Here is a 14,344-nt window from a genome sequence, read left to right on the forward strand (position 1 = left end):
CAAAAAAGAGGCAGTGGCCTCGCGCGAGCTGGGCCGGCTCATTTAGGCCGCCGCCTTCTGCTTGAGCTGATTATGTCTCGCTTACAGCGAGACATAGTCGCTCCCTCTAGGGGCCCCTCAAAAAAAAACCTAATATGAGGGTCACTCAAACGAGCCGGGCTAGATTGGATCTTTATTTCCTCGCAGTGCAAAGAAAGGTTACAAAATAACTTCACCATTTAAAAAAACGAAATAACTTCATCGAGCCATTCATTTTGCCAAAGAAAAATTGAGAAGAAATCAATCCACAAATTACACAAAACACAGGAAAGGACACATAGTTATAAATGTAGCTATACAAGGATGTTTAGAAAAGCCACACTACTAGGAGAGAAAATAAGGTACAACATCATCTCCTCCTCCGAGATCAACACTAACCATTGTCACCCCAAGAGTAGCTTTGTTCTTGATGATTGCCAGGATTTCAGATGTTGATTGCCTACAATGCGTCTGTTGTGTTTTTTTAAAGCTTCCATAGAGAGAAAGTGAGGCAAAAACCAAATCTGGTTGGAGCAGGGCAAGGGACGCGATTTTTGCCATACTAGTCTTTGGTGATCTATTTATCAACACTAGGAGAACACGGGTAAGTGTGGATCTCTATGAGGTATATATGTCTTGTGTGGGATAGCGGCTATGCCTTGGCGGTAGAGATACATAATAAGAAATTAGAGTCTCACAACTCTATCTCGTCATGTTATGGCTGCCGTGGAGAGGAGACTATTATATTTCGGCCAGGTGGGTTAACGGCTTTCCGACAACGCAGATTGAGGCCTAAGCTTCATGGTGACGGTAGCGACAACTATGATGCCGAGTTTGCTTTGATCATTGGTTCTCTCTTTTCTTGTATAGTTTTCGGTGAAAGATATAAAATTACATATCCTTGTAAAAATTGTGTCCTAGGTCATCGTGTTTTAACTTCTGACCTATTTTTGTTGGTTCATTATGGGGTTTCATCAGAAGGTTCGAGAAATATTGAGATGCAAGCAGATCCAACTAGAAATGGAGACATCAAAAGACCCTGTTGAAACTTTAGATCTTATTAGGATATTTTGATATTCATTGCTATCCCAACTTGTTTGATTGTACTTCATCATTTAGTTAATCAGTAGAGTCGAACTGTCATCTTGTTGCAAGAACATGGGCATCACAAACCGCGAATGAGAAGAAAGTAACAAATGAAGATGAATTAATCATAAGAGAAAAAAAGAAATGCACGCTTTTAGAACAATCCATTGTATTCAGCTACCTATGAAATCAATACATTTACAATTCTCAGTTTTTTAGAACCGCACACCCACACTTACAAACACACTTTGCAGCCTTGCCTGTCACTGCATCACGCCACTGGTGTCAATGGTATCGGTAACGGCTGTTGCTGCCTTCGAGACTGATGTAGATGAATCATTTGGCATTGACGAATCTACTAGAGAGCCAACCGTTGTTTTCTTCTTTCGCCTTGTCTTTCTCGGTGGCGGGCGTGGAACATCAGGGCGTGGAGCTGCCGCTACGTCTTCCCCGGTGATCTCTGAAGCTATCTTGAGAGGCAACATGTCCCGTGGGAGTTGGTGCTGCTGCTCGAAGTCTGCCCAAGAGTCACATATAGTTGTTTTATACGCTCATCAGTGACAAGAAAACAACTAAAAAATCCATTTTTTCCAATTTCTACATAATAATAATTTTAGTTCCATTTTAAAAGCATGAATTTTTGGCCCCTCAAGTGTCAAAACGTCTAGATCTAGTCCCTTACTTCACCAAAAGCGTCTTTGATGATGCGGTGGTTTCATACATGTGCTAACCAGTGGCAAATCTAGCATGACAATGGAGGGCAGGCTCAAAACATAAGTTTTTAATCTAATTAACAAGTGCATTGCAATTGGTGCATGTAAAACACCTCAATATAATTTTCAAGTGGTATATTTAGTTAAAATAGGATTTTCGGAGGGCGGGCTTAAGCCTATCGAAGCCCCCCTAGTAGAATCGCCACTACTGGCGACCTACTTAGCATCGAGGGTTGGAAAATCAATCATAAATAATAGGAAAATAAAATATAGCAAAAGTAAGGAAAAACGAAAGCATTTCGATTAAGTAACTAAAGATTGTAAGGGTTTATAAAGTCTATTACAATGGAAAAGATTTTGGAAACCCATGGATAAATAAGATTCAAAAGTTTTTTTTAAAAAATTCGCTTCTTTGTGTTTTAGGCTCCACATATTTTAAGGCCTTTTTTTTGGTAATATTCCTGATTTTTGCTTCTAAAGTTGAAACTAGTTTTCCTATAAAAAAGTATTTATTATTTTTGTAAATCTTAACAAAATCTACTTTCCTGAAGAAAATCCATATTTTTCTTCTAAATTTCTATTTAAAAAATATGTATTCTTGTTTTTATCTAAATTTGTTGAGTTTTGAACTAAAAAGTAAAATCTTTAATTTAATGCCCTCCATCCGTCGTTCCTACTTTTCTTATTTTTGTTAAAAAAAATTGTATTGACTGAGCTATCATGTGCCACTGCTAGGCATTGTTGAAACCCTTTTGATTGGGCAAAGGACCGAACCTAGATGTGTTTGACACTTTTGTGACCAAGGATTTCTAGTAATAGAGTTAGGGGTCAAAATTTGATTTCGCTAGTAGCTGAGAGACCAAAAATACACCCTTTCCTAATGTATACGTCTGATCACTGAAGAAGCTCCAAACATGTCCTAAAAATGCGAAAACCGTGTAATGCAGACAATGTTTGCCATTTGTAGGTAGTTGTACATGTATCCTAGCATGTTGTTGTCAAATACGTAACTTATCGGTAGATTGACCAAACAATTCTACAATTTTATAGTTTGAACATGATTTGTGTGATCCCTTAATTCTGGAATGTGAAGACAAAGGTAGCGCTTAAGTGGACTATCACACATATGGTCGATGGCCATTTGAAACGAAGTTGGAACCACTAGTTTGTGGAGGAGCGATGAAGGTGACACTTGCATGCACCTAGAAGGTTGAGTGAGGTTTATGTTGTAAGCCAAGCTGGTGGTTCCCCATGGGTTGTCATGTTCTATGACGGTCGGTGTGGATGGTTGTTGTTATAGTTTTAGCCTGGTTTTCCACATTAACCGGGAAACTCTTGCCTTCAAGTTTTAAAAAGGGATAAAGGTAACTTTGGTTTTATCGGTACTAATAATTTTCAATAAAATGCTAGTTTTATCAAAATGTCTGCAAAACACGCTTGTGGACTGGGTGGTGGTTGAGAGCTCACTAGCATGCGAATTGTTTACTAACATGTGTTCCGGGCGCAGCTTCGGGATACCAGATCAAGATCAAGCGAATAAAATTTGTTGAACGTGGCCTCGTGCCCAGCATAAAATAGTGCAGGTTGCCATGTTTGCACATGTACACTCAAAGTCTCAGACGATGAATCATAATCTTCCCAAAACAAGGCACAATCACAAGAAGCCGCCAGACCAAATAGAGAATTATGCCGAGACAAGAGACACAAAACTGCTCTCACTCCATACGAAAACAGCGGCGTTGCACGTTTGAACATACCTTGAGAAGTCCAGGACGTCCCTGCGGACGGCGCGAAGTAGCCCAAGGACGAGAAGTCAGACGACCCCTCGATGACATTCATCTGGGAAGTAAAGGTGATCAGGCAGGCAGATGGAACCAGAATTTGCGTGTACGGTCGCACTGAAATGGTTACCCAGCTTGGAGAAGCATTCCCCGTGAGCGTCCCCGGCGTGGAGCTGCTCCAGCCGATGTGCGCGACGTGCTTCACGTCCGTCGGCCGGCCGATCACCATCTCCTGCTCCTTGGCCGCTGCAAGAACAAATTCAGATCACGCCTGTCTGTCCCTGTTCTGCACGACCAAATTCAGAAACCCCCACACTAGCTAGTCCTAGTTAGTTACACGCGCTCACCGAAGATCTGGGAGATGATCTTGAAGCCCTTGAAGAACCCTTTCATCTTGTAGTTGGACGCCATATCGATCGCACCCTGCTGGCTGCTTGCTGCCGCCCACGGACGCCCTTCCTAGGACGAGAACACACACAGTAAGTCAAGGATGAGCTTAGAAGCAAACATCGGGACGAGAAATGGGTGACAGAGATGTACTATCAACCGGATGCCGTGATGGTCTCGTGCGGAATGAGACGTCGGGCGTGTAAATAATGACCGATTGGTGAAATGTGTCTGAAAGGCTGATGTGCGTACCACCTCAGAGAGGAGATTGGGTGGTTGGTCGCCGATGTTGATGCTCCTCCTTAGCCGTAGCTCCTACTGAAAGATGGTCTGGAGTGTACCGGCGATTCCTGACCCGTCACCGCCCGTCCTTTTCGAGCTTTGGTAGTGTTTGCATTTTGTCATTAAGAAGCTACTAGGACGTATTTAGTCAGGGTTTGTGAGTGTTGCGACAGGGATGAGATGGACTGAAAGGATTTGTCATGATGCTACTCCCTCCATTTCACAATATAGTGCGCCCGTGTTTTTCGAGATCCAAGTTTGACCGTAAATTTAACCAACGAGACCGACTGCGTCGGGAACAAAAAATATACTATAATTCCGTGGTATAATTCTTGTTCCCGCCACAGTCCGTCTCGTTGGTTAAATTTACGATCAAACTTGAATCTCGGAAAGCGTGAAAATAGTTTCCCAAATGATAAGTTCCACACGTATGGTATGAAATAATCTGGACCTAACATTTTTACAGTTAAAGTTGCAATTTGAAAAGGAAAACAACAAAAAAAGACTGAATCCGAAAAGGAAATTGGCATGCTTCACAACTAAAGTTGCCATCCTCGCATTACTAAACTTAGCATAAAAAACGTTCGAAATTATCATGTGTCCGTGCCACACGTATGCCACTTATCATGATCTAATAGTTTTAGTCCCGCAGTTAAAAGTGCCTAGGAAGCATGTACTTGTGGGATAATCTTCCGGGTCATTATTTTACAAGTCAATGCTAGTAATATATTGGAATTGAATGGGCATGGCCCATTAACAATTTTTAAAATCTCAAAGTGGTCCATGTGTAAAATAACAAGTGGTGACTCTAATGTTTAATCTCGTCCCGGAAGTTGAGGAGGTGTGAGACCTCTATATATAGTGGGTTCTCTTGGCCACTTTATGTGGCGTGTTGAGGAGAGAAATAGAAGACCACAAGCGCCCTCACTTGCCTAGCCGGACAGGGGCGGCGCACACATGCGACCTATGCGTGAATGGTCTGCCGAAAACCGGTCCATTGCCTTGCATAGGTGCAACTTTCTTTTACAGTTTTATTTTTTGATGTATTGGTGACAAGTTAATTATTTCTTGTTTGGTAAGTATACAACGTAGAATCCAAAGTAGGTTTGTGATCGTGATCACCGCACGATACTGCCTCTGGTCCTATATATTATATATACTGCTACCGGCCATGCCCAAAGACACACCGAAATCGAGTTAGGGTTTTGCCTCCTCTCTCTACTTGCGCCATCACCGTAGTCTACTCCACCCCGATCGCCGGCAATGGGAGAGCAGGTCTTCGAAATCTCTCACCCTTTTGATCCTACACCGGAAGATGGTGAATAAGGTTTTCGGGAAGCGCTCCACGCGATTGCGGAAGTTCGTGAACACGGGACAAGTTGTCACCACCAACATCGACGTCAACAACATCGTCGCTCCTGCAACAGTCATGGCAACTTCATCTACGGACAATTAGTACGTGTACCGTGATCTGATCTTGTCTTTAATTATGATAGTTGTTGCATGAGCGATGTTGTTGTTTCGACAATCCAGTATGCTAGAGCTTCGCATGCTAATTACCATTCTAGTCGTAAATTATTTAATAGAACTAACCATGAATTTGCCTAATTTTCCAACATATTTTCATATGGACTACATACATGAATGCATCAGGACACCATCCACAAGTAGGAACTCCCTGCCTGTCGTTGACATCGTGTGGACTTTGCCCGTCGGCTCGCTGTGGTGGCGTTGAGTGGGGGAAGGATGTGTTGTAGACGATCTTGATTTTCCTGGTGGGGGCTCCTCCTGTGGAAATTTATTTAGTCCGGAGTCTATCTACGTGCAAGAAATGAGGCTGTACTTGGCAGATGAAATTATTTAGGTTAGTTTGCAAGGCCTAGCTAGACGGAAAGGTACATCAGGGGGTAAGTTGTCACTTACTTCTCATAAACGAGAAACTCACAGGCTGTGTCTCTATAGCAGTAGATTACGATATTCAAATATGAGAACTAGAAATGACAAAGATGTATCAACCAGGTACCATGACCTCGTCTCGTGCAGCATGAATCAAACACGGGATGTGTAATGACAGATTGATGAACTGTGTCTAAAGGATTGATGTGCATACCTCACAGAGTTTGTGGGTGTCAATGTTAATGCTTCTCCTTAGTCATAGTTCATACTGAAAGATGAATTTGGAGCATCCTACAATTTTTGTCCAGGACACCATTTTCGATCTTTGGTATGTTCAAATTAGAGGTGTCTAGAAGGATGCATTTTGACAAGGGATTGTGTCATTCTAAGTTCTACGACCGGGATAAAATAAGCGGGCAAATTTGTTATACATATTAGTGGGGTAATTCATGGACCTAAGGAAAGAGATAATGATATATAGTCCCGCAGTAGAAATCAAGAGTGATTCACTTCGAAAGAGAAGTCAAGAGTGACTAGGAAATACATTTCAAGAATCTTTCAGGTAATTAAAAAATCAGCGTTGGCACTATATGAAGATTTGTCAACAGTTTTCTCCACTAGTAACACAGATAATGTAATTTGAAGAAATTATAGTTTTGATGTGCCTGGTTTCTTCACTTCTTGGCAAAGATTCAAGTATTATTTTGTGGCACACAAAAGGTATCTAGGACGACCAGGGAAAGTGAGTTTCTTGTCACCCGGCGTTTTTTTAGGGAACATCGCTGCCAATTTATTAACTAAGCGGCTTCACCCACAACAATGTCATGAATACAAGAGGGGGGAATTGAAAACCAGATCTTGCACAACTTATTAAGGCAACCATCCCTAGCTAGATTATGTGCTGCGCGATTTGCGCAATGCCTAGCCCAACACAAACGAAATTCATCCCGAGAGTCAAGAAGCTCCTTAATCTCTTCTATGAGGGGCCCATACCGGGAACGTTGTTATTATTGATGTCTCAGCTAGAATAAAATAGTACTTCCTCCATTTCAAAATTGTTGGCGTGATCCAGTTCAAATTAATAGTAACAAATAAGTGTATATTTTGTTTCAGAAAATCAGCCAAACCCTTGTTTTCAGTAGAAGGGACAAAACGGGGTCTGACGGCTCACAAGTGGACTGTTTTATCAAAGCCTACAAGTTGTCAAGTTGATAGAGAACTAAGAAAATAATACCCCCTTTCAAACAATTTCAGTATCTTATTGATAGAGTTTGCATACTTCTCTACAGTTGGAAGGAAAAAATGCTATCTTTTGGCGAAAAGGAAACATTATTGAAATCCATCATTCAAGCTATACCAACATATGTCATGTCAGTTTGCAGGTTTTCCAACGGATTTGTAAAGGGATAATCTCTGCAATGTCCCAATTCTAGTGGGGATATGTTGACCAACAGAAGCATATGCACTGGTTTGCATGGTGGAAAATGTGTATCCCAAAGAAACAAGGAGGTATGAGTTTCAAGGATTTGGAGAGTTTCAATCTTGCTATCTTGTAAAAACAATGTTGGAGGTTGCTTTGTGCGCCAAATTCTTTATGCGCCCAAGTTCTTCGTGCTAAGTATTTTCCCTCAGGTGTTCTATTAAATTGTGAACTGAAAAAGGGAAGCTCCTATACACTTGGCAAAGCATTTGGGCAGGAATTCGAACTTTTAAAAGATGACATATTTGGAGGGTGTGAGATGGTAATAAAATTGATATTTGGAATGATTGTTGGATTCCTAGCAGGCCAACTAGGAAGGTAATTAATGACAAGGAGAGGAAATATAGTAATTACAAAGGTTGCTGAACTAATTGATGATGAAAACCGTGTATAGGATGAAGCATTGGGTAGAGAACTATTTTGGGCCGTTGACGTGGAAAGAATTCTGAAATCCCGCTGGCCATTGTGATGATGGAGGATTTTGTGTCATGGCACTATAATAAGAATCGAATTTTTACGGTCAAGTCTGCTTATTATATTGAATGCGATAATCAGCATGGTCGAAAACTACGGATGACAAGGCCTAATAATTCTTCGTCGACCAACCCTATCTGGAGAGCTTTGTGGGCCTTGAAAACACCTGTTAAGGTGAAGATACATTGTTGGCGTGCTTTATATGGGGCGATTCCTTCCTATGTTGGCCTTGCAAATCGGCATATGCAGAATTTTAGCCAATGCCCTATATGTTCAGTGGACTGTGAAAGTATGAATCATGTCTTCTTCAATGTATATGGTCATGCCTTGGAATGATGCAAATTATTGAAGACACTTGCTTTGAAGTGGCTGATGGAATTGGGCCTCTCGAGCGACTGCTAATGGATGAGAATGCTGCACCGTATCTGGTAGGTGTTTGAAGGTGTGATCTAGTCGTTGTTGTTGCCTGGTATGCTTGGTGGGAGCGAAGGAAATGTACTCATGGTGACAGCTTGCAAGCGCCGGTTAAATCGGCCCAGTCTATCTCTGTGCTGGCATTAAATTTTGCAAGAGTTGGTCTCAAAATTTTTTTTTTGCAAGAGTTAACAAATTGAGTAGTGCTCAGATTGTTAGACAAGGATGGATTAAACCACCTGAAGATTTTGTAAATCTGAATGTTGACGCTACCTTCAACGAGGACACTGGCTCGGGATGGACATGCACATTCGTCCGGGATCATCATGTTGTTCCTGTCATAGGAGGAAGCTGGAACCTCCCATTTGTTGATGATGCCCCCAGTGGCTCATCTAGTGGGGGTGCCATGCATCCCCTCCAAAATGCTAAACTTTTTTTACCTAGTAGTAATTAGTCTAATTCTATGTGTATTATAGGGTTAAAATGCTAAACTGATAATTTTTTATGGTTATACATGGTACTTTTATTGTAAGTGATAAGGTTAGCACCCCCTGTCGTCAAACTCGAGGTCCGCCACTGGATGCCCCTACTGTTGAAGCTACCGCCCTTCGAGACGGTTTGATTCTTGCTGGGAACGTAGGGTGCAATAGACTATTAGTTGAAAGTGATTGCATGGAAGTTTCATGCACAATGGCGGAAACTCTCTAGGTGTGGCGGCTGCTATATATGAAGAGTGTACTTTTCTTTGTCACAATTTCTCTCGTGTAGTTTTTTCACATTCCCCTAGGGAGGCCAATAGGGCTACTCATAATCTGGCAAAGTTTACCGAGGGTAACCATCAATGGCTTGACGATCCTCCTGATTTTGGCTGCCTTAGAAAATGATATATCTTTGAATCCTGATCAATAAAATCGGCCATGAGCCCATGACAGCTTTCCTCAAAAAAAGTTTTAAGAGATCTGGCATCCCGTACTTAAGCGAGTGACGCAAGAAGAAATGTGCCTTAATTGGACTGAACTGCCGAACTTTCTTGTACCATTTTTGATCAACAATGCAGTAAAAAAGAGCTATCTAATGGCTTTCTCTGTAAAGAAATCACATATATATTGATATTTGCTACGACAAGAAAAGCAATGAATGCCAATATTCAATAAAACAGCCAAAAACACGATTCACCAAGTAATATGATCTGATAATAATTCAACAAAATAGTCACCAACACACACCTCCATCATCAACGATATACTAGAACAAAAACAAAGGGCTATGCACAACCCTGTTGATGATGTTTTGGGGCCAGGGCGAAGGGGGTGATATCCAGCACGGCCCTATAGACGTGCAGCTTGATGTTGTAGTCATCATCCAGGAGCTCGAACACACACAAGTCCCTGTTCTCCAGGTAGTTCTCCATGGCGAGCGCGCCCCACCCGGCGCTGAACGCCGCACGGGGACACTCCCCGCCGGTGTACTCGTACCACACCTTCCACGGCTTCGCCTGTGGGTCCCACAGCGTCATCTTCCTGCTTTCCTTCGGGAGGAAATTTTCAACGAACATTTCTGGAATGATCTGCAGTGTCCCAGGTCGATCAGTAAGCGAGCAATGCAGTTTTAGAATATGTGTATCCATCCAGAGAAGAATTCGATCAATTACCATGAAGTACGACACATAGACATCGGTGTGCTTTATTTCCTTGATCACGAAGGGCCTCTTGGATTGGAACCTCTGTGCCCTGTCCATAGCATATTCCTTGTCCCTTTGGGTTACTTGACGTCTCTGCGACTTTAATTCCGGCCTTCTCTGAACCTTGACGATAACTAAGTATAAAAGAAGATGCAAATTACTAAGATAGTTCAGTTCAAATTTTGTTGTAATCAGCGTAGGAAGGAAGAAGATTTACCTCTACCAGGTTGGTTTTCACTATTGCTGTTATTGAACATCGGGAACTGAGCCTTCATACTATATTTTTTACCAAAAGATTTGTGTAATTTGGTTAAGTCCTTGCATACGGATTCTGGCGCAAGTACACCTGTATGAACTATATGCGCGCAAGTTAGCTCGATGACATGACCAATTGACCATTGCTATCTTTTTTCAGCGGAGAAGACCATTGCTATCTAAATAGCAGAGTCAAAACTGACACAGCATTTAAGCCATCTCAAACCAATACTCGATCGGAGGCTTCAAGTTAATTACCTGCCAAACTGTGACTTGACGTCATTCCTTTAGAAGCTGATGAAGCAGCAGACCCTTTCCCCTCAGCCCTGGACTTCTTGGGTGGACGACGGACCAATTCTGCTTACATCAATATGCACACATGTACATTTTAGCACGATAATAAGAGCACAGAAATCATTTTACAACACCAAGCCATCTCATAGCAATATATACGTAAAAAGTAGTACCAGTTATTTTGAAATCAATCATTGATTGGGTTATTCTAGTTACCTGCCAAACTGTCACCTGATTCTGCTCCCTCAGACTCCGAATGGCCACATGGACCTTGAGGCCTTTTCCCCTTCGCAGCCTTGGGCTTCCTGGGTGGACAACGCTTTGATTCTGCTTATAATTGGATTGATGTGCACAGAGACACAGGTTAGCTCCATAAAAAGAGCATAAGAATCATTTTACAACATTAAATCGTTTCAAACCAATATACGTGTAAAAAGTAATGGTAATAATAGTTTTGAAATCAATCGATCAGTGTGGAAGGGTTCTTCTTAATACTTGCTAAACTGTCACCTAATGCTTATATAGGAATCATTTTACGGTACAAGACCATTGCTATCTAGATAGCAGAACGAAAACTGACACACATTTAAGCCATCCCAAACTAATACATGTGTGTGAAACAAGTAATACTTTTTTACCTGCAAGAAAAATTCTACTTATTTTGAAACCGATTCTCGATCAGAGGCTTCCTCTTAATTACCTTTCAATCTGTCACTTGATGCTGCTCCTTTAGAAGCTAAAGCAGTAGACCTTTTCCCCTCAGCCTTGGACTTCTTGGGTGAACAATGGACCAATTCTGCTTACATCGATGTGGACACATGTACATGTTAGCTCGATAACAAGAGCACATAAATCATTTTACAACACCAAGCCATCTCACACCAATATGTATGTAAAAAGTAGTACTATCAATTATTTTGAAATCAATCATCCATCGGAGGGTTATTCTTGGTTACCTGCCAAACTATCACCTGATGGAGCTTCAGGCCTTTTCTCCTCAGTAGCCTTGGACTTCCTGGGTGGACGAAGCCCCGATTCTGCTTTTAATTGATGTGCACACAGTCACAATTAGCTCGATAAAACCATCATAAGAATTATTTGACAACATTAAACCATTTCAAACCAACATATATGTAAAAAGTAGAAGTGGTACTAATAATTTTGAAATCAATCGATCAGTGTGGGAGGGTTCTTCTTAATTACTTTCTAAACTGTCACCTAATGCTTCTCCTTCAGACTTCGAATCACTAGATTGAGCTTCATGTCTTTTCCCTTCCTTAGCCTTGGACTTCTTGGATCGGACCACTTCTGTCATGATATCATCAACCTTCCTGAACCTAGTCCTCTTCCCGACCACAAAACCATTGTCGATCTTGTCTTGATCCTCCTTCTGTTGCTGCGATGGTGCGCTGCGCCATTCACTTTCTTCCTCATTATCCGGATTCTCTGATAATGCATCTTCTTCTTCCTTTTGTGGACCAGCGCCGTCAGCATCGACACTCATGTTGTCGCTCCCTTCATATTCTTCTGAAGCATCTTCTTCTTCTCCTTCATTTTGTGGAGTACCATCTGCACCTGTGCCAATGTGAGAGTCTTCTTCTTGCGGGGCAGTACCATCTGCATTGGTGCCCGTGTGCCCATTCTCATCCTTTGCTGCCACAGCGGTGGCGCCCATGCGCTGCGGCTGGGCTAGAAACGCATACGGTGCCTCGCAGGATGATGGCAAGAATACCGTGACTGAGAACTGTGAGTTCCCATCGTAACGGAAAACCAGCAGGTAGCCATACACGATGCGATGGTCGCAGAGGAACTCCTTCCATCCACGTGCAAAGCATAGCTCCCCGGAGATTTTAGCCAGCTCTACGGGCCATAAATTTCCGCTTGGACCTCTCAGTGAAACTGTTCCTGTACACTCTTCCAAGTATTTGTGGCAGTCTTCGGGAATTGTCTGCAACATATGTTATCATATAAATCAATGACTAAGTATGTCGAGCACAACCCAAAACTAAAAAATAATATAAAAAGGTTGTGTGCTATGTCTTACAAATGGCCGATGGATTTTATGTTCAGATGAATGTGTAATGAGTTTCTGTCTATGTGATGATGCAGTTTTTCAGAATCTTTCAAGCAAATGTTCTGAATATATGAAATGTTTGTTATAGTGAAAAATGATATGTGCTGCATGCTATGAATACATAGCATTTAACTTGTCACCACATAAGGACGGTCATATATACGTCAGAGTGCTGACATGGTCAGTGACGAGCGACTGTCCGTGTCTTACATAGTTTTAAATAGCCGGCTATAGCCCCGCTATAGCTCCGCTATAGCTGTTTGAGGGTGTTGCCGCTAAATGATTTCACGTACAATTTGCCGCTATAGCTCCCCTATAGCCCGCTATAGCTGTTTTTAAGGGTCGCCGCTAAATGCCATAGCCCGCTATTTAAAACATAGGCACTCCACCGATGGGCTCTATCCCACGAGTGATGGATGAGTCTCCACAGACAACAGATTAGTGCTGATCCTGGCACCCATCAAAAGCGATCAGTTCTGCCCCTTTAGTAGTGACATGTTTGATAGTAGTGTTGGAGATTGATTTCAAGAGTTTGGTAATAGTTAATGGTGTAAATAATCAGTCTAAACGAATTCAAGGCTTGGGTCCAAGCCCCTATCCAAACAAGCATATATTGTCTCGGTCACTCTCACTTGGCATTATATTTTGGGGAAAAATTTACATGTGTCTCTTTTCTTTACAATCTACAAAACTATAAATACGAATAAAATCAACTTTGATGAACTAGTTTATATATTGGATGACATACTCATATATGTTGCGGATATGTTATCTCTCTTTTATTCCTTTTCAAAGTCAGACCACATAGTATAGTCCATATTTGAAAAATATCAATGACTAATCGAACAAAAATTCTGATGAAATATGTACCATTTTAACTTTGTCAAATTAGTAAGCACCATTCCTAAAGTGGACAGCAAACGGAAAGAGAACCTTCACAACAATCATGAAAATACGATACATAAAAATGGAGGACCAAAAATGGGTTAGTCTCCTTAATTTCTGTTATGAATCAAGAAAACTTACCTCTTGTTCCATAGATGAACTGGTCATTAGGAACCTAAAGAACTGTGGGCAATTTTTTGTGTCATTCTGCTCCTTCAACTCCTCCTCTTTATCATTCTCCTTCTTCTCTCTTTCCTTATGTGCCCTCATCTTCTTCTCATTTTCTTTCCTTTTCCTCTGATTCTCCTTCTCCTTCTCATTATCCTTGTCATTACCCCTCGTTCTCTCTTTCTTCTCCTTATACTTAGTCATCTTCTTCACCTCCTTTTTCTTATCACCTTCATCTTTGCTTTGTTTCTTTTTCTCTTTCGCATTCGTATTTTCACCACCCTCTTCTTTCACTTTCACATTCTGCTTATCATCTATCATACCCATAGTGCTATATTGCTTTTGATGGTGTACCATGATTGGACCTTTACATATGCCACACACTTCTGTCTCTGCAATACAATAGGAGAAATATATGCATATATTAGTATAACACTTTTGGCGAAGGTAACAATG

The 14,344-nt window shown here is 41.5% G+C and overlaps 2 protein-coding genes across 2 annotated transcripts; both read right to left on the reverse strand.

The window, feature by feature from the left end:
- Positions 1-1,208: 1,208 nt before the first annotated feature.
- LOC125539797 (uncharacterized) lies at positions 1,209-4,157 on the reverse strand. Its single transcript, XM_048703316.2, has 5 exons — positions 4,139-4,157; positions 3,946-4,057; positions 3,729-3,844; positions 3,575-3,656; positions 1,209-1,621 (listed from the first exon to the last, which is right to left on the reverse strand). The coding sequence occupies exons 2-5, from the start codon at positions 4,007-4,009 to the stop codon at positions 1,368-1,370; spliced, it is 516 nt and encodes a 171-aa protein (XP_048559273.1). The 5' UTR covers positions 4,010-4,057; positions 4,139-4,157; the 3' UTR covers positions 1,209-1,367.
- Positions 4,158-9,722: 5,565 nt separating this feature from the next.
- On the reverse strand, positions 9,723-14,270 carry LOC147986838 (uncharacterized). Its single transcript, XM_087540167.1, has 9 exons — positions 13,862-14,270; positions 11,965-12,709; positions 11,718-11,798; positions 11,462-11,557; positions 10,978-11,088; positions 10,726-10,824; positions 10,430-10,567; positions 10,183-10,346; positions 9,723-10,098 (listed from the first exon to the last, which is right to left on the reverse strand). The coding sequence occupies exons 1-9, from the start codon at positions 14,243-14,245 to the stop codon at positions 9,796-9,798; spliced, it is 2,121 nt and encodes a 706-aa protein (XP_087396293.1). The 5' UTR covers positions 14,246-14,270; the 3' UTR covers positions 9,723-9,795.
- Between the last annotated feature and the right edge of the window lie 74 nt (positions 14,271-14,344).

Source organism: Triticum urartu, chromosome 2A, assembly GCF_056163025.1.
Source record: "Triticum urartu cultivar PI428250 chromosome 2A, HENAU_Tu73, whole genome shotgun sequence".
Taxonomy (NCBI): domain Eukaryota; kingdom Viridiplantae; phylum Streptophyta; class Magnoliopsida; order Poales; family Poaceae; genus Triticum; species Triticum urartu.

Coding starts and splice junctions, on each gene's coding strand:
- LOC147986838 (XM_087540167.1), bottom strand. CDS start 14,245: ATGGTACACCATCAAAAGCAATATAGCACTATGGGTATGATAGATGAT. Junction 10,568..10,725: donor GTCAAGTCACAGTTTGGCAG/GTAATTAACTTG, acceptor GCGCGCATATAG/TTCATACAGGTGTACTTGCG. Junction 10,099..10,182: donor TCTATGTGTCGTACTTCATG/GTAATTGATCGA, acceptor GGGACACTGCAG/ATCATTCCAGAAATGTTCGT.
- LOC125539797 (XM_048703316.2), bottom strand. CDS start 4,009: ATGGCGTCCAACTACAAGATGAAAGGGTTCTTCAAGGGCTTCAAGATC. Junction 3,845..3,945: donor GATCATCTCCCAGATCTTCG/GTGAGCGCGTGT, acceptor TTGTTCTTGCAG/CGGCCAAGGAGCAGGAGATG. Junction 1,622..3,574: donor GACGTCCTGGACTTCTCAAG/GTATGTTCAAAC, acceptor ACTCTTGGGCAG/ACTTCGAGCAGCAGCACCAA.